The sequence below is a fragment of the Bemisia tabaci genome, chromosome 7 (genome assembly GCF_918797505.1).
Source record: "Bemisia tabaci chromosome 7, PGI_BMITA_v3".
NCBI classification, from domain to species: domain Eukaryota; kingdom Metazoa; phylum Arthropoda; class Insecta; order Hemiptera; family Aleyrodidae; genus Bemisia; species Bemisia tabaci.
Genome location: NC_092799.1, coordinates 48110038 through 48133915, shown reverse-complemented (window position 1 = coordinate 48133915; position 23878 = coordinate 48110038). Strand labels below are relative to the sequence as shown.

The window sequence follows — 23878 nt, the reverse complement described above, 5'->3', positions numbered from 1 at the left end:
GCGAATAAACGCATGGACCATGTACATGACAACGCTGCAAGGTCGAGCACGCACATCGACGAGACCGGGTATTATATTGTGAACGCGAAAAGCTATTGTATGCGAACTGCTGCTATTTTACCCCTATCTTCAGGTCAAAATTCTTCATATGAAGCCCTTTCGTAAAAGATCAATTTCTTGTAATTTTGCCCCAATCTCTTCGTCCATTACATGGTTGGATTGCTCGTGAAATTCTGAGCTAAATCATATATAATTGTTATATACAATTTTTATTTTTTCCTTCTTTTTCCTTTTTGAAGCGAAGTCCAATTTTTATTTATAAATTATAACATCGTATCTCGAACTGTAACTTTGCTGCTATTCGACCGATTTTTATAAACGAGGCCTCTTTTTACTCGTGTTTTAAAGGAGAGTAAGGAAGCACTTGCTAAAAAAAGTTAAACAACTTTCAACAAATTTTGGTTTTTTCTAGCGGGAGGGTGAAATTGGAAATTACGCGTAAGTAATTAGGGTTCGATTGTAGCTCGGCTCGGCATTGTCCCCGAACTCGAGACTCGGTCCGGGCCGGGGTGTCGCTGTTGCCAGTGTTTGCAAGAAATACCCGCGGCTCAGGGATCATCGTTCGTGGGCCCTAGTATAGCCCCCTGCTTCCTCTCCTAAGGGAGCCTCCCTAGAAAATTGTTAAAATTTAGATCTTCGCGAACCTCAACTTACTCTATTTTTCGGATGAAATGTGATGGAACGTCTTAAAAAACAATAGTTATTTCATTTTCCCTTACTTATGATTTGCATTTGCCACTTTATTTGAGGTATATCCAATCGTTACACCACAGCGTTAAGAATTTTTTGAGTTATTTTTTCTCAAAAAAACATCTCTATGCGTTTAAAACATGCTTGAGAATTGTCTCATTCATCACCAATTAGATCCAAGTGAGCAACATTTTATTGAAATGGAGGACATACTTGCGCTCCGGAGAGGAGCAATCGCAACCGCGACGCGACGAGAAGAGCGAACAGGACAGCGCATCATCGTTTCTCATCAGAGGCAAAAGCGGCGATCGCGCAGCGAAGGGCTCGGACTCGGACAGAACGTACCACTCTCCCCCCGCCCGCCGTGATTCCGCCGCCGAGCCGTCTAGCTCTTGGCGCCTGGCGCTTATAGCCCATCGCAACGGACACTGCTCAGGCCCCCGCAGCGCGCTGCGCCATAACCGCGTTCAGCCGCTTTCCTACTTTGGTGGCTGCTTTAAGTATACGTATCTGTCTCCTTCTCTCTCTCCCCCTCTCCCCCCTTTCTGTTTTTATTTACTTACTAATACATGTTATCATTTGCTAAAATTTAAAACATGGAATATAGGTGTAATTTTCCTCTTCTGAAATATTTCGGCAAGCACTGCTTGCCTTACGCTTATTTAGGACCGCACGCTACTGACACCCCCCCCCTCCGCAATTCTGTGTCATTATATACATATAGGTATTAGCATAAGTTTGGTCGTATAAGAATTTTTCGATCAAAATACCATTAGTTTGCGGAGTTTCAACACGAAATGTCAACCAGGACGAATACAATCTATCTACCTATCGGTAGGGCTGTTCTATCGGTTGTCGGTAAGCTACCGAAACATGTTCCGTCAAGAAAAAGTTACGATGAGAGCACTCTTGCCGATAGCGATCAGAGTTTTCGGAGCTGGCGAAAATAAGCTGTTGCCATGTGTACATCTATTTCATGCGCCGCGCCAGGCAATCTGATAAACCGACACAAGGGGCAACAATGCATTGAGTGCGAGCTCTCAAAAAATCCGATAAGGCCGGCTGTTGTCGATATCATCGCCACTGTCGGTACTGGTGCCAGTTTCAATAAGAGACGATATCGAAAGAGTTCCGGCAAGAATTCGTTTGAACACCCCTATCTATCGGTGAGTACCTGTTCTTTTTACCCCCGAGATCATATGCGTTTGTGTTAACAAATAAACAAAATTAAGGTCAAAAATGAATTCTACGATCAAAAGTGCCTGAAGTCACCGAGTTTCAACACGAAATGCCCTCAAGAACGAGTAAAATTTATCTTTGAGAAACTTATAGTTTTATGTTTCTACGGAAAGTTTGAAAGAACGCGTAAAATTGTGTAGGTATTTGCGTCATTAAATTAAGAAAAGTAAGGTCATAAATGAATTCTACGATTAAAATATAATTAGAATACTTTTGTTTCGCACGAAATCCCCCGAAACGAGTGGAATAGCCGAGACAAGTTGGTTGGTAAGTAAGGCGATGACGGGGCCGGGTAGCGCTTCGGCTCGAGTAGGTCCGAGAACGGAGAGGCGGATTTCTGGACACATTTTGTGAATGATCGATTGTCGCTACGTCCCCGTTAGAAGCTATGGTAATGAATCGATTGTTCGATATTCGAACGATCGAGTATCTCGATATTCGATATTTGTCCACCTGTAGCGCGGAATTCAATATGGCGGCCATGTATAATTTTAATTTTAATTATAAAAGTGCTGGGATGTAAGCTCTTGAGTAATGTCATTATTTCAAATTATAAATGATGGAAGCTTCCTTATTATTGCTTGTTTGATAATGTGAGGGAGGAGCGCTGAGTCTTCATGTGTTTTTGTTCCTGATGTGCTTAAATCGATTGATAAAATGTTTAATAGGTAAGGGACGCAAGAAATATGTAGCTGATCAGAAAACCTAATCGTAAAGTCGTGTGAGTACTTTCGTTTTCATTTTTGATCGTTTCCTCTGAAATTTTAAGTTTGAATGCTGCCATGACCAGGGATTGATATGGTAGACAAAACAAATCATAAAGTCGCAATGACTGAGTTTCATTCTGAGCCCTGGTTCACCATTTTTGTGTATTATACTAGCTATTAATACAATGGCCATTGCTAATAAATGAGATATTTGTTATTTAATGAATTTACGGTCTACATGGTAATTCAATGCACACTGGGTCTGGCTCTCACACTGCATGCTCATGTTTCGGAGGGAAAATTTTTCATGTTTCGTACAATTTTGTTTCTCAGCCAATTTTTTCAGCAATTTTTTTTTTATTTGTGTCAAAAAAGTAAGGTCAAAAATGAATTCTACGATCTAAAGTCCGCAAGGATCCCAAGTTTCAACGCGAAATGCCCACAAGAACGAGTAGGTAAAATTTATCTTTGAGTATACCTAACATATATAGTTTTATGTTTCTACGGAAAGTTTGAAAGAACGCGTAAAATTGTGTATTTGCGTTATGATATTAAGAAAAGTAAGGTCAAAAATGAATTCTACGATCAAAATAACCTAGGATTACTTTGGTTTAGCACGAAATCCCCAGAAACGAGTGGAATAAGTTGGTTGGTAAATAAGGCGATGACCGGGGCCGGGTAGCGCTTCGGCTCGAGCGGGTCTGAGAACGGAGAGGCGGATTTCTGGACACATTTTGTGAATGATCGATTATCGCTACGTCCCCGTTAGAAGCTATCGTAATGAATCGATCGTTCGATATTCGAGCAATCGAGTATTTCGATATTCGATATTCATCCACCTGTAGCGCGGAATTCAATATGGCGGCCATGTAATCTCTAATCATGCAATTTCCCACGCAGGTCCTGCCGGCCCTTAGATCTAAATCGCTCAAATAATTTTAAATTATTCCATTATTAGCCGTTAAAACTGTCATCTTCTCTGCTTATTTAGAAGTATTTTACCAATTCGAGACGAAGATTTAATCCCAGGGTCAACGAGAATCAAGAAGAAGCCATGGGAAGTGCAGGGAAACCGAAGCTCAGAGTGGATCTTTACAGGTACAAGTCGTTTTTCTTGTTTTCCTTTCAATCGCCTCTCATTCAACTAAATTGTGGAAGCTTGCAGTACTGATTCCTCTATCAGAACGTAGTGAAGTTCCCATAACTTACGATGTTACAACAGAATTGTCATCAGTCTCCTGTGATGGAACATGACTTTTTGTCTGTCGCTGGACGTGTCTTGGAGACTCCGCTGTGGACCAAGAGGCATCTCTTATCTCCTCTTATCTTATGTAGTAGTCAATCAATGAATGCAGACCGGTTCTTAAAACTCTGTTGGCACGCTAGGACTAGATATGGAATGTGTGAGCTTTGCGCCTGTGAGACCTTGATCCCCTAGGCCTGGGTATGCTGATGAGATTTTCAAGGATTGATTCCTGTGTGTGAGACTGTAGCTAACTTTAAAGAAGGAACCTCTGTGCACAGTGAAGAGTGTTTAACAGGTTTTGTGTCACAATCCCCTGCAAATAGCATAAACTGTGAATGCTGCTGCCATACCTAATGATCTTCCTAGTTCGGACTCCACTGCCAGGTATTTCCCGCCTAAATTTCCTCCCCAAGAATTGTAACTTCCTTATTCCCTGAACGTCCTCTAACTCTCTCCTTCTTTCTCTTTCATGTCGTTTAATCTCTGAAAGAAAGAGTTAGTTTGTCTGCATGTAGTCATGCTGTGATAATGAGGCCAATTTCATCATTTTGAAAGCTCACCTAGACTATCTCTTCCCTGCGAAACGATAGCTTAGCCACTGTTTCACCCGATCATTTCTCTTTCTTATACTCAATAGGCCAGTTGCGCTGGTAACAGAATCATGTTTTGATGCTTGGTTCCAGTAGATAAGCTCTAAATAAAAAGATCTGTCCCAACAGCAACTCTCTACCTTGAATATTAACGGAGATATCTCGCCTTGAAAAACTCGATTTATGACGTCATCCACTGCGGTGCCACGTCCTACCGCGGTGGATGTTATTTGACCAATTTTATCTAATCTCCACCGTCAAGCTTCTCTGGTATTGAATCGTGCAACACTCAAGAATATTTATTTTTGGTTTACAGTGTACTATCTGTTTTTAATTGATTAGAGTGGGTATGTTTTCAAAACCATTCATTTCTCTAAAGTCCATGTACAACAATGCTTACTTGCCAAGTGACATTTTTATGTCTTTGATGGTTTTTTGCACAAAAGAGTCAATTTCTCAAAATGGCGGCAGATAAGGTAACATTAACTGATGCCTTCATCCTACGTCGACACCTTAGATGAGCTTACGTTACCTGATGATCAACTGTGTATAGTAGCTCAGCTATGCTCTGTCATTTATCAAGCTAACTTTGATACCAACTTCGAAGACTGGAATGGGTTCGTCACTGGCATAGCCAAGTACATTGAAGAAGTCACCGTTCACGCCAGTTTGGGAAGTTTCACATTCCTGCTACTTGACCACCGTTAATCTGTTTAATTGAATGGATGATAAATGATAAATTATGGTCTTTAGAAAAATTTTGCTTTTCCAAGATAATTTTGAGAAAAATGAGAGGAAATCGTAAGTTTTTGTCTGGGAATAAATGATATGACTCTTTTACTCTTACCTAAATCATTACAGAGCCATGGCAGGAGCAGAAACATCGTATTCGAAAAGTTAGTTCCATGCAAGTGTTTTCAACTTAACGCAGACATTTTGAAAATTGGTAGAGGCATCTATTTTAGAATAAAATCAGAAATTTATGTATTTCTTTGATGGAAGTTCATGTGACCCTTGATTCCAATTTTAAAAATTTCGAACTATCCAAGGAATCCATTGCAGATCGACCTTTAAATGTAAATGTATCAATTTTTGAACCTTTATAGTATTTGCACTGAAAACAGTCAATAGGTTTTTTCATTGAAGCTTAATCGACACCGGTTCTGGTCGTTTTGCAAATTCAGAGCTTTTCCATGTTGTGAATTTGAAGTTGTCAATCTACCAATCCTGTAAAATATCTATTTGTAATGCTCCAGAATGAACTTTTGGAAGATGGCTTGGAACAAGTGGTCATGCTGTCAACGTGGCGATGTTGCTCTCAAGCCATCCCACAACCGAAGTCCAATGAGCAGTCAAACTGGGTGGAAATCTATGAAAAGACTGTTGAAGTATTAGCTCCTGAAGTGAACAAGCTGCTTAATTTCATGTATTTTCAGGTGAGCATTCTAACTTTGTCAGTTTTCGACATTCGGTAAGTAATTAAAGTGGTGTATTTTAGGTGAAAACTTGCATCATGTTCTCTACCCATGTGTCTAAGAAGTGTAACTGATCTTGTTCGGGCCAGAAAAACATGTAAGAAAAAAAGGATATTTGAATGCTTCAAACCACAATTTCCACTTATTGCCACAATGCTAGAACTCGGTTTAGGTTACCCACCTGACACATGTAGTCTTTAGTTATATAATTAAAAGACAAATAACTAAAGGAAAGTATATCAATTGCACTGATAAAATGATTAAATTAATTATCTTTGTCTTTAAAATTAAACATATTTATTTAATTAACTAAAATTACTTCCCTCTGCTTTTTAGTTCCGTGCAAAAACTGGTGATGGTGCCCATATTGCACAACTGTGTGATCCTTTATTTATTTAGTATGAATTGGTACAATTGAAACAATGAAAATTGTTATAGTACATGCTAAATACCGGTCACCGTGCTTGAAATTACCTGGCGCATTTAGCAAGAAAGGGGTCTTAGCTGTGGACTTGTCAAAGGTCTTAGTCTTTTTGATTTTCATTCAGTTTTTCCGTCTATTGACTTCCATCTTATTTTTGCCAATATTCATCGGAAAATTTCATTTTTTCTAGGATTTATGCCATAGGGTTAGATCTAAATTGATTATACAATGATAAATTCTCGCTTGCCAAATGATAATTACTTTTTTGAACTATTGCCCTGAGGGAAGTTTCATGCTTTCAGAGAGGAAACTACTGTGTGAATCTTCTGAAAATTTTCATCTAGAGAATCATAAAATCATGAAGAATATTCAGTAGGAGTTTCAGCGAATTACATACATTTGCTTGATCATAATTGGTGAAGATTCTGAAACACTGCAACTGAAGAGTGTCCTTTCTGTGCTTTGATTTTCTCAAAAATTGGAATTACTTAATAAATCCTAATAATGAATTTGAATTTCAGTCCATCATTCTCTTCATACTTTACTTTGATTACACAACACAACAAATTTCCGGTTCTGGTTTGTCCTTCGAACCAAACCAATTTTTTTCGTTTCCTAGGTGCTACAGTAGTCTGAAAATGCCCATAGAAACTTCAGGAAAATTGTCTGGTGCTTAGGACGCCGCCATTTTAAAGTTTTCAAATTTGAGAAAACCCACGATTAGATTTTTGCAAATATCTCCTCAACGGCTCATCCCACAAAAAAAACAAAAAACCAGCAGAAAGCACATGAAACTTCCTACCGAAATCACTCTCCCCTGTTTTATCTAGCTTACATTTTTTGTCATAAAATTAACGTTTTCTTCAAAAATTAGCTTAAAGAAGGCGCATTTGTGCTGATTTTAGGAGACAATTTGCTTTAAATCTCCAGCTACGATTATCTGAGAAAAAAACTGTTACGCTCATTGAAAAGAGCGTAAAATTTACTGCTGGAAAACATATCAATAGTTCCTAATCTTGATTATATTCTGTGAAACAGCAGTTTATTAGCTCGGCCCTTAAATTGTGACCATCTCCTTTCAAAACAAGAAAAAAAGAAGGAAAAAACCTAAAACCGAGGCTCAAAATGTGTAACAATGTGGTAAAATAGTGCTGGGCCCACACTATATGGAGGGAGGGGGGGGGGGGGGGGAGCCAAAAAGTTCTAACATTTTCTATCAGAGCCAACAATTTTGAGCTCAAATGAGGATCAGTACAAAACTGATTGGGGAGTGTTCAGCCCAGGCAGTTTGCATTGGACTATTTAGGTGAGGTAACGTCGAGAAATCAATAATTTTGGGTTTTTTTACACCTCATCAGTAGATCACACTAGTCAGTGAGATCAAAAGCCCTAAAATTAAAAAATTTTCAATCAGAATCAAAACTTGTGAGCTCTAATGAGTACCAATACGAAACTTACCGTCTTGCAGTACAGAACTTCTACCTCGAACTTGTGCTTTGATGCTGTCTTGGATTTTGCAAGATTTTCAGTTGGATTCACTGACAAGTGAGATCTACTGATGAAGTATAAGAAGACCCAAAATTATGGATCTCTCAACGTAACCTCAACTTAATAGTCCAATGCAAACTGAGCTGAACACTCTTCCCATCAGTTTTGTTCTTGATCGTCATTAGAGCCCAAAATTGTTGGCTCTGATTGAAAATGTTTGAACTTTTTGTCTCCCCCCCCCTCCCTCCATATAGTGTGGGCCCAGCACTATTTTACCACATTGTTACACAGTTTGAGCCTTGGTTGTAGGTTTTTTCCTTCTTTCTTTCTTGTTTTGAAAGGAGATGGTCACAATTTAAGGGCCGAGCTAATAAACTGCTGTTTCACAGAATATAATCAAGATTAGGAACTATTGATATGTTTTCCAGCAGTAAATTTTACGCTCTTTTCAATGAGCGTAACAGTTTTTTTCTCAGATAATCGTGGCTGGAGATTTAAAGCAAAGTTTCTCTTGAAATCAGCAAAAATGCGCCTTCTTTAAGCTAATTTTTGAAGAAAACGTTAATTTTATGACCAGCAAAGTAAGCCAGATAAGACAGGGGAGAGTGATTTCGGTAGGAAATTTTATGTTCTTTCTGCTGGTTTTTTTGTTTTTTTGTGGGATGAGCCGTTGAGGAGATATTTGCAAAAATCTAATCATGGGTTTTCTCAAATTTGAAAACTTTAAAATGGCGGCATTAGCTAAGTCGGCACTTGTTATGATTCCACTCGCAAGCAATTGCGATGCAATTGTCCAACAGCAATAAGAGATTGATAGCAGCCGGATCGTGAGCTTAGTCAATCCTCGATTCCTGTTGGATGACTACATTAAGTTGCTTGCGTGCCAACTTAGCTGACGACACCTCTACCTCAAGTTAGCTGTATCGCTTCTGATTTTTTTACACAAGTTTGTCCTACCTCTTGAAGGAATAAAGTTGTTTGACCAATTTTATATACTCTCCACTTTCAACCTCCTCTGGTTTTGAGTCGTGCAACACTCAAGAATATTAATTTTCGGTTTACAGTGTATTTTCCGTTTTTAATTCAGTAGAGTGGGTATGTAGAACAAGAACTGAAGCATTTTGCCATATACCTTGTATCTTTGTAAACTTTATTTGAGAGGAGTTAAACTCCTGTTAGAGGTGACAACTTCAGCGGTAATCTTACTGTATCACTCTCCGCACTGTAGGACTGGCTAAATGATTTGCTATAGACTGTTTACACAAGTAAAAGTAGTCAGCAAAAAATTGATTAGTGTCGTAGTGAGTGGTGTTTTTTTTCGGAAGGTTGCTTTTGCAACATTAAAAACCTGCCCATCATATTGAAAAAATAAAATAAAAGAATAAAAGAATATTGAATAAAAGAAGCCCAAAGAATTTTGTTGTCTTCTTCCTAATGTAGATTCCTCCTTTTTACAGATTTAAAAACATATCAAAATGGCGCCAGAGCCACTGGATATCTCTGAGCATGAGTTGCTCTTCAAAGCAACCAATTTATCCAAACTGGCCTCCATAGATTTGTCTCAGGTATGAGTTATAAATATTTTTCATCAAGTAACATTTTTTTATTAGTCAATGAGAACTGGAATAATTTTTTAGGACAAACAGCTCATATTTTTTCTGTTCTTTTTTTCTTATATTTTAGTTCAAAACCTGTCAGAGATCTCTCCTAAATTGTTGCAGGCTCAAGAAATGAATTTCAAATTCAGAGTATTGCATTAGAAAACTGGTTTTCTCAGTTAATGTGAAGTGTGCTCTATTATAATTAATAATTAACATTTTCTGTATTTTAAAATCCAGGAGGACAGGTCAAGAAGGTCAAGAGTTGAAATATTTGCCGAGTATTGTGCTAAGAAGCGAGAACCTATTTGCGGTCAGTTTTTGAACTTGTTAAATGGATCTGATGGATTCATTGTGAATATGTCTGCCAGAATAATCGCCAAGATTGCCTGTTGGAACCCATCTGCCAATTTACTTGACAGCTCTGATTTCACTTTTACCTGAATCGGTTGAATGGACAATTAAAATTGAGTGTAAGTTAAATGGATCAATGATTTTCTGCTATTACTTCTAATTAATTCAGTAATGCATCTGTTGTTCTCAGAATTCTGTTTCTGCAGGTGCAAAAAGTTCTAAAGCATCTTGCCTCTGCCACATGATCCGGCGGTCTCTACTTCGTAGCAAAATTTTTGATGAGAAAAGAGAGAGAAAAAAAAGACATCACTTTTTTAAAATTGCATCACTCGATGCTGATTGTTGATGATTGCTTATTTCCTGTGATTGCTAATTTCCTACGATATAACATAAAATAAATAAGGAGCTAGGTGGCACAATGGTGTGGGGGAGCGCAGGTTGTTCTTCTGGAAAACTGATATTTCCATACAGCATACCATAAGGCACTACTGCACCAAATTTCATGACAGTATTTCAAGATTTGAGCAAGTTACAGGATTTTTTTTTTTTTGCAAGGTTACGATTCTGTGACAATAATCATCTAGGTCATGACTGTTATCTGTCAAAATTTCTGTACAAATTCTCCACATAGCTGAAAATTGGCTGGTCTTTTAAGGTTCTTTCAATGCACGACCCCATTATAGCTGAGGAAGAGACCCTTCTCACAAGCAGCGATGGTGAAAGCGAATGTGAGGCTGAAGATTCATGATGTCTCGATTGATGAACTCAGTGGAGCTGGCCCTTCTTAATTTTGTCCTCTTTACTCCTAGACATGTACTGAGGGGGCTTATAAACTTTTTCAACATAAATATGCTTTTTTTTCAAAAAAAATAATAATCTTTTAGTAGTTCCCTTTCCTTGATAGCCTGTAGTTCTCTTGAAAAACTACTTCTGTAGCGCTTTTTTAAATCTCATTTTAAATATGTCAAATACTGTATTTCAGTAAATGCAGTGGTACCAACCTCTAAATGAGGGTTTGATCTATCATTTTTGTCAAACCCATGATCTCAAAATCTTTAGTATATAGCTGGTAATCATTAGAGTACCTGTACAGCAAGAGTATAGACAGGTGTGAAACTCAGAAAATTAATTCATCAGGCCTTCACCGATGCCTACGCAAACAAGGTTAGGGCCCAAAAGGGCAGCCAACCTATGAATTACATACATCCAGAACGATTTATTATTATTATAATTGTCACAACCTGTTGTTTGCAAAGAACGTATTTGACATAGTTTTTGCATAAATTTACTAATTTTTGAAGAACGCACATTTATGAACATTCTTTGCCATCTTGATTTGAATTGTAATCTGAAGATTGGCAGTGAAATTTTGTGTGTTAAAGAGTTGGCTACCCGTTTGGGCCCTAAACCCTCCATGGAGCAAGCTGTCCATACTCTCAGTATACAGGTACTCTAGGAATCTTGTCTTAAAATATTCAACCTTCGTTTTCTCAAACCGCTATTTTCTGACTCATGCCGTTTTTCCACCTAAATCCTCAAATGTGATGATCTGGAAAAGTCCGACTCAATTTTCAAAGTAAACTCTTCAAGCAAAAGAATATGAGTGAATCTGCTGGAAAAGTCACCTTTTAATATTTGAACTTGCATTAAAAAATCCCATCTCTTCTGAAACAGATAGAATTTTTCTTAAACTTCTTAATCCACACCCTTCTCATTTAAGTATGCCCTAGGTCCTATCAGTGGGCCTCAGTTCAATCTTGATCTGACGTCTTCAGGATGCGTTTACTGATTTCATCGAATTTGTTGTCTTTTAGGGAGAGGACTTCTTTTTGTCGGAAGATGCTTGCAAGTAGTTCTTCGTCACGATGAATATCGTTTGGCTTTCATCAAAGTTGGAGGGCCTTCAACATTGTTGAAAGTCCTTGCCTCCGGACAAGTAAATTTCCAAATTCAGTACCAACTTATGTTCTGTCTTCGGTTACTGCCTTTCAACCCTAAATTTGCTCAAAAAATGAACAAGTGAGTATATACAAATAAGTCTAAAAGTGTTAATTGTCTGTTGAAGAAGAATTTTGTTTTTAAATTGTTGAAATATCAGGTCAGATAGCCTTATCATGCCATAAATGTTTTAAATTCCTCGCTAGGGACCGTCATGTAGGAAGTCCGGGTGGCAATCGGCTCTGTCTATGAAAATAATAGGCTGTATAAAATTTGAGCCAATTTGAAGCTTTTTTAGATGATGCTCGAAGAGATTAAAACTATGGGCGTAAAAACGCCTGATCTGCGAAAATGCATTTCTTGGATCTAAAATGCGCTGAAATGAAGAAAACCTGTCCAGCTCTTAGAGAGGCATCCAGGGGCCCATTGGAAACGAGAAAATCACACTTTTGATCCATGAGTGGGGACAGCGGGGTCATGGTGTAGCTGGTTTTGAGGCGCTGCGCCCACAGCTAAGTGATCGCTTTTGAGACTTTCAGATCAAACTCAAAATAAGTGTTCCGAAGTTGAAGAGGCAAATGTATCTCACAACTTGATGAGAAATACTGTATAAAAGTTGTTTCAGCCCTTGAGAACTATACTTGGCTCTTTACAATGTTGCCTCATACTATTTCTTGAGCCTAGAATGAAATTGGTGTATATATTTTATCTTGCACTTGAGTGATCTCCCCTACCGTCACCCATGGGTCAAAAGTGTGATTTTCCCGTCTTGAAAGGGCCCCTGGATGCCTCTCTTGGCATCCAGGGTTAAGGTCCGGTTTTCTTCATTTAAGCGCATATTAGATCCGTAAAACGCATTTTCGTTGATCAGGCGTTTTTCCGCCCATTCAAACCAATGTAATTTTACCCATATTTTTTATCCCTTTGAGCACTACACGGAAAAAAAAAATTGCTGATTCAACCATTCAATTGCTATAAACAGTGAGTGCAATGTTTCAACGCAGATTTTACAACAAAAAAATGCTACTTTAACCACATTGTAAACTAATTTAACCACGGGGGTGGTTAAAGTAGCATTTTTTTGTTGTAAAATCTGCGTTGAAACATTGCACTCACTGTTTTTAGCAATTGAATTGCTGGATCAGCAATTCTTTTTTTTTCCGTGTATTTAAAAAAGCTTCAAATTGGCTCAAATTTTCTACAGCCTATTATTTTCATAGATATAACTGATTGCCACCCGGGCCTCGTCAATTTTCCTCCATGACAGAAATAAGCTGGACCCTTATGGTACCTCTAACTCAAATATCAGGCTAGAAGACCAGTTGAAAAAGAACAAGTTTAAAGGCGGGAGCAGTTCATTAAAAATCAGAAACCCTTCCCTAGAATATGGATGAATGTTTAATATGTTACTAATTAGTATAATTTCAATGTATTAAACAAATTGCTGTCCTGTATGGCATTGTTACTAAATTTAGAACTTTTCCAGGCCGTATACAATGAGGAAAATGTTCTCTGTCAGTCTAATATCAAGGGATTAACTAGGAAATGATTTGATCGTGTAGTCTGGTTGAGAGAAAAGTTCATGCGTAGTAAGAGAAGACAATAAGAAAATGAAGCTACCTCTATTTTTTCCCTTCACTCTAACATAATTCTGGTTGCTCTTAAATTCACAGATTAGGCGTCATTCCAATCCTAGCAGATATTCTCAGTGACTCTGTGAGAGAAGAAGTTACCCGCATCATCTTGGCTGTATTCAGGGTAAGTTGGCTTTTATACCCACCCATTCTTTCATGCCGGCCCTACACACTTGCGCAGAGGGTGCATTCAAAGCATTGATGCCTGCTTGATCATATTTTAAGAATGATTGCAGATAGTTAGTTAGTTAATTTAATTAGAGTCATTCAGCATCACAGACTATTGATGTTTTTACAGAAAACATAAGGAGTGAGTAAAAATAAAAAAAAATTAGATTCTTAACTTAATGGAAGCAAAAAATTTCAAAATCTTGATTATCACTGACATCATCTTCGGTTAATTTACAAATAGTTTGAACAAGTATATCTATATTATGCCACTAACCCAGTGTACCGTAGCGCTCTGCAACTCCTAATCGCCATTAAAACCGATTCTGCCACTCGATATCTGCAACCGTTCAAAAGTTATGTCGAAAAGTTGATTTTTCTTTTACCCCCCTTTTCTTGGGAGCTGGATCAAAAACTTCGCCATTATTGAACTTCTGTAACCTGCCTTTACAAAAGGTGAGGGTATGACAAGATTCCGCTCTGGGTCCAATTCTCATGAGAGATGCATACAGGGTGATCCAAAAGTCCCTTCCACCCCCTCTAACTTTTTACCTAATTGAGGTAAAGATTTGAAACTTGGGGGATATTCCTAGGTCAAAAGGAGCTACTTTTTGGCCCCCCTAAAATTTTCAGGGGGGCCCCCCTTGGGGGAGCAACGGCCCCCAACTTTTAATTTTCAAATGGGAAGACCCCCTTTGTGATAGCTCGTTCGAAAGAGCATAAAAAAAGAAAACTTTTCGCGCAAACCCGAAGTCAGTATCTCAAACCGTTTCAAAATGGCGGCCGGTTAAAGTTCAAAATGGCCGAAAATTCACACCGGTTATTTGTCGATGGATTTGCGTGAAAATCGGTATGTTGGGATATTTTGACACGAGAAAAAAGAATTTGACGTTAGATTTTCCAAAAAACCGAAATTTCCAAAATGGCCGCCGGTTAAAGTTTAAAATGGCCGAAAATTGTCACCTCGGTTTTTTGCTGATGGATTTGCCTAAAACTTGGAATTTGAGGGTATTTTGGCATAAGATAAACAAATTTGAACTTAGATTTCTAAAAAAATCAATTTTTCATTATTTTGTGTGTTTAAATGGGCTATTCGGGTACTTCCAGTCCTATTTTATTTACTCATGTCGATTTTTCTAAGATTCATTGGTTTTTATTCTAGCATTTAGGTACTCAAAACCTAGGTCTCATTAAGTTTGAGCTAGATATGTGATAGGTATTTGAGCAATGCCTTTTGGATATACTTCAATGCATTCTCTTGTGCTTCAGCATGCTTTAAAATAGACTATAATTTAGATGTCAAGGACTGATATCAAATTATATTATCGGTAGAAAAATTATGACATGTTCCAGTGCAGTTGACACATGTTGCAACCGTACTGCCACAACATCGCTTTGAAACTGGAGCTCTGAAATTTTGCCAACGCAGTCAAATTTTATGAATTCTAAGTTAAGGGTGAATACTTTGTACTCATTGTAGTCCCCTATGCTTCTAACCAATAAATAAAAGAAAAAAAAATTAATTTTACCAACATTGCAATATTTATGAAAATGTAAATGTTGACTACATTTTTTTCAATTAAAGTAAATTTCAAATTTTATCAACATTGGCTAATTTCACGAAAATGCCGAATTTTCTCAACATTGATCGATTTACGTACATACACACTATTAATCGGCATTGCTCAATCTCGTGAAAGTTTCCAAATTTTATCAATGCTCCGAAATTTTTAAACATCAATTCACAAAGATACAGTGGTATTCCAATGTTACCATAACTTAACAAAACCAGAAATCTATGCTTAATCGAGGTTTATTCTAAGTAGTTTCCCTAAGAAATATTTGTATCTGATTTTTAGTACCATAACATTTGGCTATTTTTTCTCTCTCAAAAAAGTTCTCAACTTTATATTTTGATCAATTTTCCGGAAATATTGTCATATTACATTTAATTTTGACCAATGACAGAGGTGACGGTGAATGACAGATTTTTACCATCTATCTGCTTGGAAGTAGTAGAAATTGCTAAGTGTCACCCTGGATTAGATAGATTGGTCAGAATTGTAACTTTAGATACAGCAAATGGATTCTGCACTAGAACCGTGACAGTCGCCACCCCTCTACCAATTGGCTAACTACTTTAGGTGTTGAAAAAATAAATCATTTTATAAACCTTTGAAGCAATTTGTTTCAGTCCAATGTTATTTTGAAAACGTCAGCAAGAGGATAGTATGTTGAGACAACCTGGCAACTATGTTTCAAATCTTTTTCAATCAAAAATCAAAGTTTCAAACATGCGCCTTTCTCTGAAAACTTTGTGCTCTTCCCTTCTCTATTCAAATCTTCGCATTTCTCTCTTTTCCCACTCCTCTTTATTAGACCTATGAGCGGCCTTCACCAACATTTTAGTGATCTGGAGAGTGATGGCGATGCTTCGGGAAATGATTAATTCATAGTGATCCCAGTACCCATTTGAGGAAATACCTCATATTTGCGGTGGCCGTATTGTCTCAACAACTAAAGCCAATTATTAGTTTTCTCTTTGAAGGAACATCTCTGTGTTCTTTGAGTGCAGAACTTTAAACCCTTAACCCGTTGTTTAATGCCCAGCAAGCCAACTTTTAATGTTGACCAGTCCTTCAATCATTTCGGCCCCTCTTATTCTCTCCTTTTTCTTTCATTTTGAATCATAAGTGACACTTGCAGGTGATCATAAGAAAGCTGCATGGATACTGAGCATGTCATAATGCACACCTTAACAAAAGAGATATAAGGTACTTATGGGGTATAGAACCTGCCAATCATATCAACTATTTTCCTTTTTCTTTTTTTGCCCAATCTTCTGTAATTCTCTTTCTTTGTAAGAGAAAACTCCGCAAAGGATAAATTCACCCGTCTTTTCCTGTATTAAATACATGTATTACCCTCTCTGTCCAGTAGGTGTCTCTCTGTACCAGGTGAATCTTTGGGTCCCTTGAGATCCACTACAGAGAGCACTGTATTAGTTTTTCAGTAGATCCATGTTAATGGTAAATGATTATTGCGTGCATATAAATATTTTGCTACTGGAGTCTAGAATTATACCTGTTGTACACACCTAAGGAGTAAAATTGTCTTAATTAATTATGTCGTTAATTTTTTATTTGTGTTTTATTTCAGGGAGTATCTAGGACGCCAGCTGGTAAAAGAGCAAGGATCAACAACTACTACAGCAAAATCTGCAGCTGGAGTACTCGCTGGTAAGACCTCTATGTAGCTTGACTGCTTCAGAAATTAATCAAATCTTGTATCTGAAGATCATCATTTGCTGCGGTCATATTAAACACTGAGATTTTTCCTGCCTATTATTATCAATAGACGTGGGTAAATTTACTGATGTGGCAGTCCATTGACCTGTATTAGCTAAAAGCCTGCTAATTAGGAGTATGGATTTTGGTGCCTTCAACGAAGACTTGTTACCAGAAGTATTACCCAGACTCTTAACAATGAGTCAATGACGCTGACTTTTTGTATTGTATCATTTAAAATTTCTAATTGAGGTGAATCCTTTGTAATGGGTCAGTTGCGCTGGTCACAGGAGTGCATTTTGATGGTTTCAGCTCATAGATAAGCAAAAAGGAATCAGTTATGTCCAGATGCTTAGTTTTTCCATCCAGTATTAATGGAAATATTGCCCTTTTAAAAACACAGTGTATGATGTCATCCACTGCGGTAGCTTACACCATGGTTCCATCCACCTTTGATTCATCAATTAGTGATGTACACGTTTGTATTGGTAGCTCTACTTAAATCATAGATGAAACCAACGTGGAAGAAACTATAGTATGCACTACTGTGATGGATGACGTCATACGCCATGCTATTTGAAGAGGAATATCTCCGCTGGTATCGGACAAGAAAACTTGGGTTTTGGACAGATCTTGTCATTTTTTGCTGATCTGTAATCTGATGTCATCAAAATACAATTCTGAGACTAACGCAACTGACCCATTTAACACTTTGAATTGTGATCAAGGAGGGAAGCACGGATTTGACGAAGCTAATCGGCAATCTAGCCGAAATAGTAATTTTGATGGCCAGCTTGTAATATGCAATAATTATCTTCTCGATGGTTGTGGATTTTGAACTTGAAGAATTAATGGCTAATTAGTAATTATTGGTAGTCTCACACATCAAGACAGCCGTGCTAAGGAATAACCTTTCCTTTGCCCTTTTGCCGCATAAACCTTCAGGCGTTGCCAAATTTCCTTTCATAAAATCCGAATTTTCTGGTAAACTTATGACAATTTTTCTCCCAATTTTTCAGATATTATTCGTAATTGCATCTACAGGTTCTGAAAATTGAAAGGAAAACTATTCATAACATTCCTCAAAAATAATAATTCTATCGAAGTAAATTTGGCAACTCTGGAATGCTCATACTGCGTTCTTCCTTAACACGGCAGAAGAGGACAATGATTCAGTAAAGGCAGGCAGGGGCACAGAGCAGCTGAGTTCCTCAGATTTTTTCCTAAATTCTTGAAATTGACCTTATGTTTTCTCGAGGTTCCTCTCCTCCAGTAAATATTTTTTAGCCTCTTTCTCCTCTATTTTAGTTTGTTTTCATAGATCTTTATTCAAAATGAGTATGCAGCTCAAATGAGGTTTTTAGGTTCTTGCATTTATTCCTACGTTGCAAGAAATTTTTCAGAGCTCTTGAATTGCTATCTATCTACTTCCCTGCCTCAAAAGTAGTGAAGCAATTCTATTAATCAATCGATTATTTTGTGAAGACATTCACTAATTTCCTTTGATTTTCTTCTAGAGGTATAGATCCATCAAAGTCAGTATTGGTGTCGATACGCAATTCAAAGCTTATCAACGGCGTAAGTCCGCAATCACATATCTCGTTTGCGGTGTCTGAAAATCTCAGCCTCTATGCTATTTTTTTAAAGGAGAACAAATTTACATCATTCCTTAAACTTTTTGCAGAATTCTCTTTGCACAGAGAAGAAAAATCACACAAAATCACAAAAAAATCAACACATAATTATTTTCCCCAAGTTCATTTCATAGCAATGTCACCTATCACTGTCCTTGTTGGATCATTCTATGAGATGTTGATAATGTATTTTTGATTTGTTAAATTTTATTATTGAAGTATCATATAATATTGTTAATGTTAAATTATATATATCAAAAAATTATGCAATTTTATTTAATTTGTGTTTCCCAAATTCGATTTTTTTTTTTTGGATGGGAGGAGTTGAGTAAAAATCGAAGAGCATTTTGTAGAAGGGTGGCTTTTCAAGGTACTATTTATTGAGGAAAATGCAATTGAAATTGTGTTGATTTTGATCACACTTAACCCTGTTGGGTAACTTTAAACCCGTTAGCTTCAATCAACCTATATTGAACTGAAAATTGACAATAGTTTTAATTGTTAACTTTTTGAGCTTTTCAAAACTTGAAGCATTGGCGGATCAAGAGGGGGCGGTCACAGTGGTATGCTGCCATGCTAAGTTGAAAATCAGTAGATCCATAATTTGCCGCAAGTCCACTAATGGACCAGTTTAGAAGGTACAAATTAACACATTCTGATACATGTCGTAACAAGAATTTTACCTAGAACTTGATTCACGCAACAGAAATTGATGAAACTAACTCTAATTGATCTGTTTAACATTTTTTGATTCGTGAATTCAAACCTTGCGCTCATGGAAAAATTAAAGTCTAGTTCAGACAAATTGGGCAGTAAGGGTTACTGTAACAGTCTCTGCGGTATGAAAGGATGGCAACCTTGATTTTGGATCTTCGGCTCAGCTGTTGCACGTAGTTAACACCTAGAACAATACAAGGCAGGAAGGAACATGGCTTGATTAAGAAGCCTGCCGAAACTGTTGTGGTAAGTGTGATTTGATTCAAGTAGACCATTGTTTTTCTTGTGAGCAGGGAATTCAAAATTCTTGTAACCAATGTAAACTAAAAAACGTTGTTATCTTAGTTTGGAGTTGATTTCAGTAAGTCCCTTTGTGCAAGTTGTGTTGAACGTGTTTCGGTTAAAAGCCATGTATCAGAACGCTTCAATTTTTGCCTTGTTTACTGGTCCATTACAAAATATAATTCTGCTCGTTTCGAAGAAAGTAGTTCAAGAGGTTTCCATTGACCACCTGGGATCAATTCATTTTTGATGATGACAAATGAGGGGCTTGGAGTACAAGGCACATTAGTGCAGTTTTTGCTTTTTCAAAATGTACTTTTTAGAAGTTTCGAAATTTCATGGATCCTCAAGGCAGAAAGAAAGTTCAAACTGACTTTTTGATGTTTAAAAATAGGAATTTGGGAGCGAATTTTTCACAAAATATGCATCAAGACCAGTTTCACTTGAAATTGTTAATATCTCAACTTTTAAAAACTGCACTAATGCGCCTTGACCTCCAAGCCCCTCAATTTCACTTCAATGCAGGAATACCAGAGAGAATTTAAATGAGGCCTTGTTCTTTATGATGATTAAGGGGAAAAGATTAACATAAAAGAATCCTAAGGAAGCTGAGTTTATATAAATGTAGGAACTTTATTTACAGGAAATTTTTTATAATTCATTATTTACAGTTGCCTCAGCTGGTTTATCACTTTAAAGCTTACCAATTTCATTCTTGAATTTAGTGATTGTTTCTTTAGCATTTTTAAGACGGTCCTTGTACTCGCTAATTTCTTGTCTAATCTTCTTTTTGGCATTTAAAATGGCTTGAAGGGTTCCCTCGAGTGGTTTCACAATAACTGGAATAGTTTTGTCGCCGTAACAGACAACACATTTTTCGGGCATATTTTTAGTAGTAATGATAATCTCTCGAATTTTTTTGCATTAATCTACACAGGGTTATGTGTTATAGTGCTTTTCAAAGATTTATTACTCTACCCTTCAATTTTAATATATGAATGGCCGAAAATGTGCTGTCTGTTACGCTGACTTTTTACCGTGTAACAGACAGCCTATTTTCGGAATTTACATAATATTAATTGAGAAGTAGAGCAATAAATCATTAGAAAGCGTTATAATAGGACCCTTTTAAGGTTAATGCGAAAAAATTCGAGCGATCATTATTTTTACTAAAAATATGACCGAAAAATGTGTTGTCTGTTACGGCGACAAAATTATTCCAGTTATCGTGAAACCACCCTCTCCTTCTTTTCATCAACTGAAACAAATTAGAATTAGTTACCTAAATTAATTTTAAAGCAACTTTAAGTTAACAATTGAAAATAAAAAAACCGAGATAAGAGTAATATTAAAAGATGATCATTCCAGATACAATAAAGAATACATTTAATCTTGCAGCCAGGGCTTCGTTCTAGGCTAACCTTCTTAGTTCCATTTCATAATCGTACCATTGATGCAAAAGGTCTTCATTTACATCTTTTCTTGCTTCATGCTAACCAGATATTGATTGCCAAGGTCAAAAAATGCGTAACTCTGATTGTGACATTACTAATCTCCACTCTTGTGTCCCTTTTTTTTAGAGGAAACTAGCCCAAGTACAGTTTTTTTTACATTTTCTATAAATTCCCCATACTCATTCATAACCATTCACAGATGGTTTTAAAGAGATACTTTAATTGGTTCTCTTTTAAAAAATAATACATAATTGGGGATTTTTAAATACTTGATAATATCGAAAAGGGGTCATCTTTAAAATTTTGACAAACTTACTTTCTTGAAGGAATCTTCTCTTAATGGATACGCAGACCAGCCCCTAAAAGCCTACGTTTGGTTTTCTTGTGAAACATCATTCAAGGGGGTCCAATTTAACAATAATTTAGAAAAGGAGCTATCTGCAAAGAGACTTGAAGTCAACCTAAAGTGTTGATAAAATACACTTTCTATCTTCACTGATAAGCTGCTGCTGTGTTCCTTAGATTTGCCTATCATTCTTAGCTAGACAGAGAACTGTCCAGTAGTTCTAACAACACAAAGCAACTAAGTAAAAATGTTGCCTTTTGAATTTAATTTCACATTTGCTCTGTCACACAATAATATGTGTTCCACTGGCACTGGCACAGAAAAAACACGACACGGTGATAATATTTTTCAGGGAAGATCTCAGCACAATAGAAAGGTCCTTTTATGTATGCGAAAATATAGAATTAAACATGGAAAAATGCAAATAATATAAAGAAGGGGCCATCCCCATTTTATTATTTCAGTTCCAGTATTCATTTAAATTTCTGGTTTTGCTCTGGATTTACTCATTACTATCATACACAGTATCAAACCTTCAGTCTCGAGATTTCACTAAATATTCACTTTCCGATCAGTTTTTTGGCTCTTCTGAAAAATTTAAAAAATAGGAGATGGCCTTTCTCCGAAATTATTAATGCAAAAATTACAATGAAAATGTAAATTTTTCAACTCCAGCCCTGAAAATGCAAGTTTGGTAATAATGAAGCGGTAGCTCACAAAGGGTATTAAAAGTTGAATGAAATACTTACTATCAGTCTCAAGTTTCCACGGGCCTATATGGTGGCTGGATGAGAATTTGTTAATAACTTTTCCATGAACGCAAATGGATCTTGAAACACTATTTCTTCTTAGTACTCTGATACAAGAATTTTTTCAGTACTAAAATATCTGGATTTGTTAAAAAAAAAAGCTTCAGCATGTGGTAGACTGTCACCGACACAAAAATGAAAGTAACGGTTACACTGTGAAGTAAAGACTCGTTGGAAATCAAATGAAAAAATTTAATGAAGATGATATTGATTAATATATCCACTCCAGAAACTGCAACAGGTGAATGATGATAACAATGTTTATTATTATGAGCGATAGGTATCTCAAAAGTTCCCTGACAGCCAGATTACTTATTGATGGAGCAAAGCTCTTTCATAGTCTCTTCCACTTCGCTACACTGCTCAGCAACATTAAAGGGTATGAATGCGTTTTGTAGGTATTCCATTATTGTTTCAAGGCCACCACCATTGACTATATACCTAGAGACTGCTTTTAAATTGGCAACAAAATGGAGCAAAAAGAAACAGGTAAAAATCAAAGAAGGGTCCCAGGAGACCTTCCTCCAGATGAACACAAGAAAATGGCTCAACGACATAGCCTTTTTCATATCTATACAAGATAATGAATTTTCGCTAATCCGGGAAGACGGAAACATAGCTCGAGATTTTCCCCTTGGATTTTCTCTTTATCCGAGGATAGTCCTGGGAGTCTATACTCAATATAAGATGAATCAAATCGGATGAACAAATGAAATTGACAAAACGCCTAAGCCTGTTCCGAATTTCCGCGACTCGACTCCTATAGATGATGGGGCGATTCGGCAACATTGCTCGAGATTTCCAAACTGGATTTTCTCTAAATTTTCCAGGGATGGTCCTGGGAGTATGCACTCCATATAAAATGTGTCAAATCGGATGAACAAATGAAATTGTGGAAACGTTAGAGCATGTTCCGAATATCCGCGACTCGACTCGTATGGATGATGGGGAATTTCATCAACATTGCTCGAGATTTCCCCTTGGATTTTCTGTAAATTTTCCGAGGATGTTCCAGGGAGTGCATACTCAATATGCAATGTGTCAAATCGGATGAATAAATGAAATTGTGGAATCGCCCGCGCCTGTTCCGAATTTACGCAACTCGCGAATATTGGATACTCCGAAATTTCGGCAACATTGGTCGAGACTTCCCCTTGGATTTTCTCTAAATTTTTCGAGGACGATCCTGGGAGTGAATACTCAATATAAGATGAATCAAATCGGATGTTCAAATAAAATTGAGGAAACGTTAGGGCCTGGTTGGAATATCCGCGACTCGACTTGTATGGGTGATGGGGAATTTCATCAACATTGCTCCAGACTTCCACCTTGGATTTTCTCTAAATTTTTCGAGGATGATCCTGGGAGTGTATACTCAATATAAGATGAAATCAAATCGGACGAACAAATAAAATTGTGGAAACTTTAGAGCCTGTTCCGAATTTACGCGACTCGCGAAGGTTCGTTGATGGAGGAAATAGACAACTTTGCTCCTCATTTTCCACTTTGATTATCCTGAAATTTTCCGGGGAGGTTGCCTGGGAAGGGGTGTAACGGGGAGGAGGGGAGGTGTGCTGGGGGGGAGGGGGGAGAAGAAGGGGGGTTGGGATAGGAGGAAGTGGGAGGGGAGGAGAAGGGGGAGGGGGAAGGGAGGGATGACGGAGCGAAGGGGGTGTGGATGTGATGCTTCGTCAGCTGCCCTACTAATTTTAAAATAGTGAATTTCCTTCGGAAAATA

General features: G+C 37.3%; 1 protein-coding gene across 10 annotated transcripts; it reads left to right on the top strand.

The window, feature by feature from the left end:
• Positions 1-1694: 1694 nt before the first annotated feature.
• Positions 1695-23692, top strand: LOC109040959 (V-type proton ATPase subunit H-like). Of its 10 annotated transcripts, none has more exons than XM_072302727.1 (8): positions 3813-4326; positions 5789-5968; positions 9377-9484; positions 9758-9990; positions 11686-11890; positions 13483-13567; positions 16771-16850; positions 19323-23692. In XM_072302727.1, the coding sequence occupies exons 5-8, from the start codon at positions 11835-11837 to the stop codon at positions 19375-19377; spliced, it is 276 nt and encodes a 91-aa protein (XP_072158828.1). In that variant the 5' UTR covers positions 3813-4326; positions 5789-5968; positions 9377-9484; positions 9758-9990; positions 11686-11834; the 3' UTR covers positions 19378-23692. The 10 variants fall into 10 exon arrangements, 7 of the variants coding, with proteins under 7 accessions (XP_072158823.1, XP_072158826.1, XP_072158825.1 ...); XM_072302728.1 differs by lacking the exon at positions 19323-23692 and adding an exon at positions 18416-18797 and having other exon boundaries at positions 3814-4326; XR_011900271.1 differs by lacking the exons at positions 3813-4326; positions 13483-13567; positions 16771-16850; positions 19323-23692 and adding exons at positions 1695-1916; positions 3688-3794; positions 6344-6528 and having other exon boundaries at positions 11686-11839.
• The last annotated feature ends 186 nt before the right edge of the window (positions 23693-23878 follow it).

Excerpts from the sequence above, each read along its gene's own strand:
- LOC109040959 (XM_072302722.1), top strand. The coding sequence starts at position 1,710 with ATGTGTACATCTATTTCATGCGCCGCGCCAGGCAATCTGATAAACCGA. Across the intron at positions 1,917-3,687 it reads TTGAACACCCCTATCTATCG|AAGTATTTTACCAATTCGAG; the intron begins GTGAGTACCTGT and ends CTGCTTATTTAG. Across the intron at positions 3,795-5,788 it reads CTCAGAGTGGATCTTTACAG|AATGAACTTTTGGAAGATGG; the intron begins GTACAAGTCGTT and ends GTAATGCTCCAG.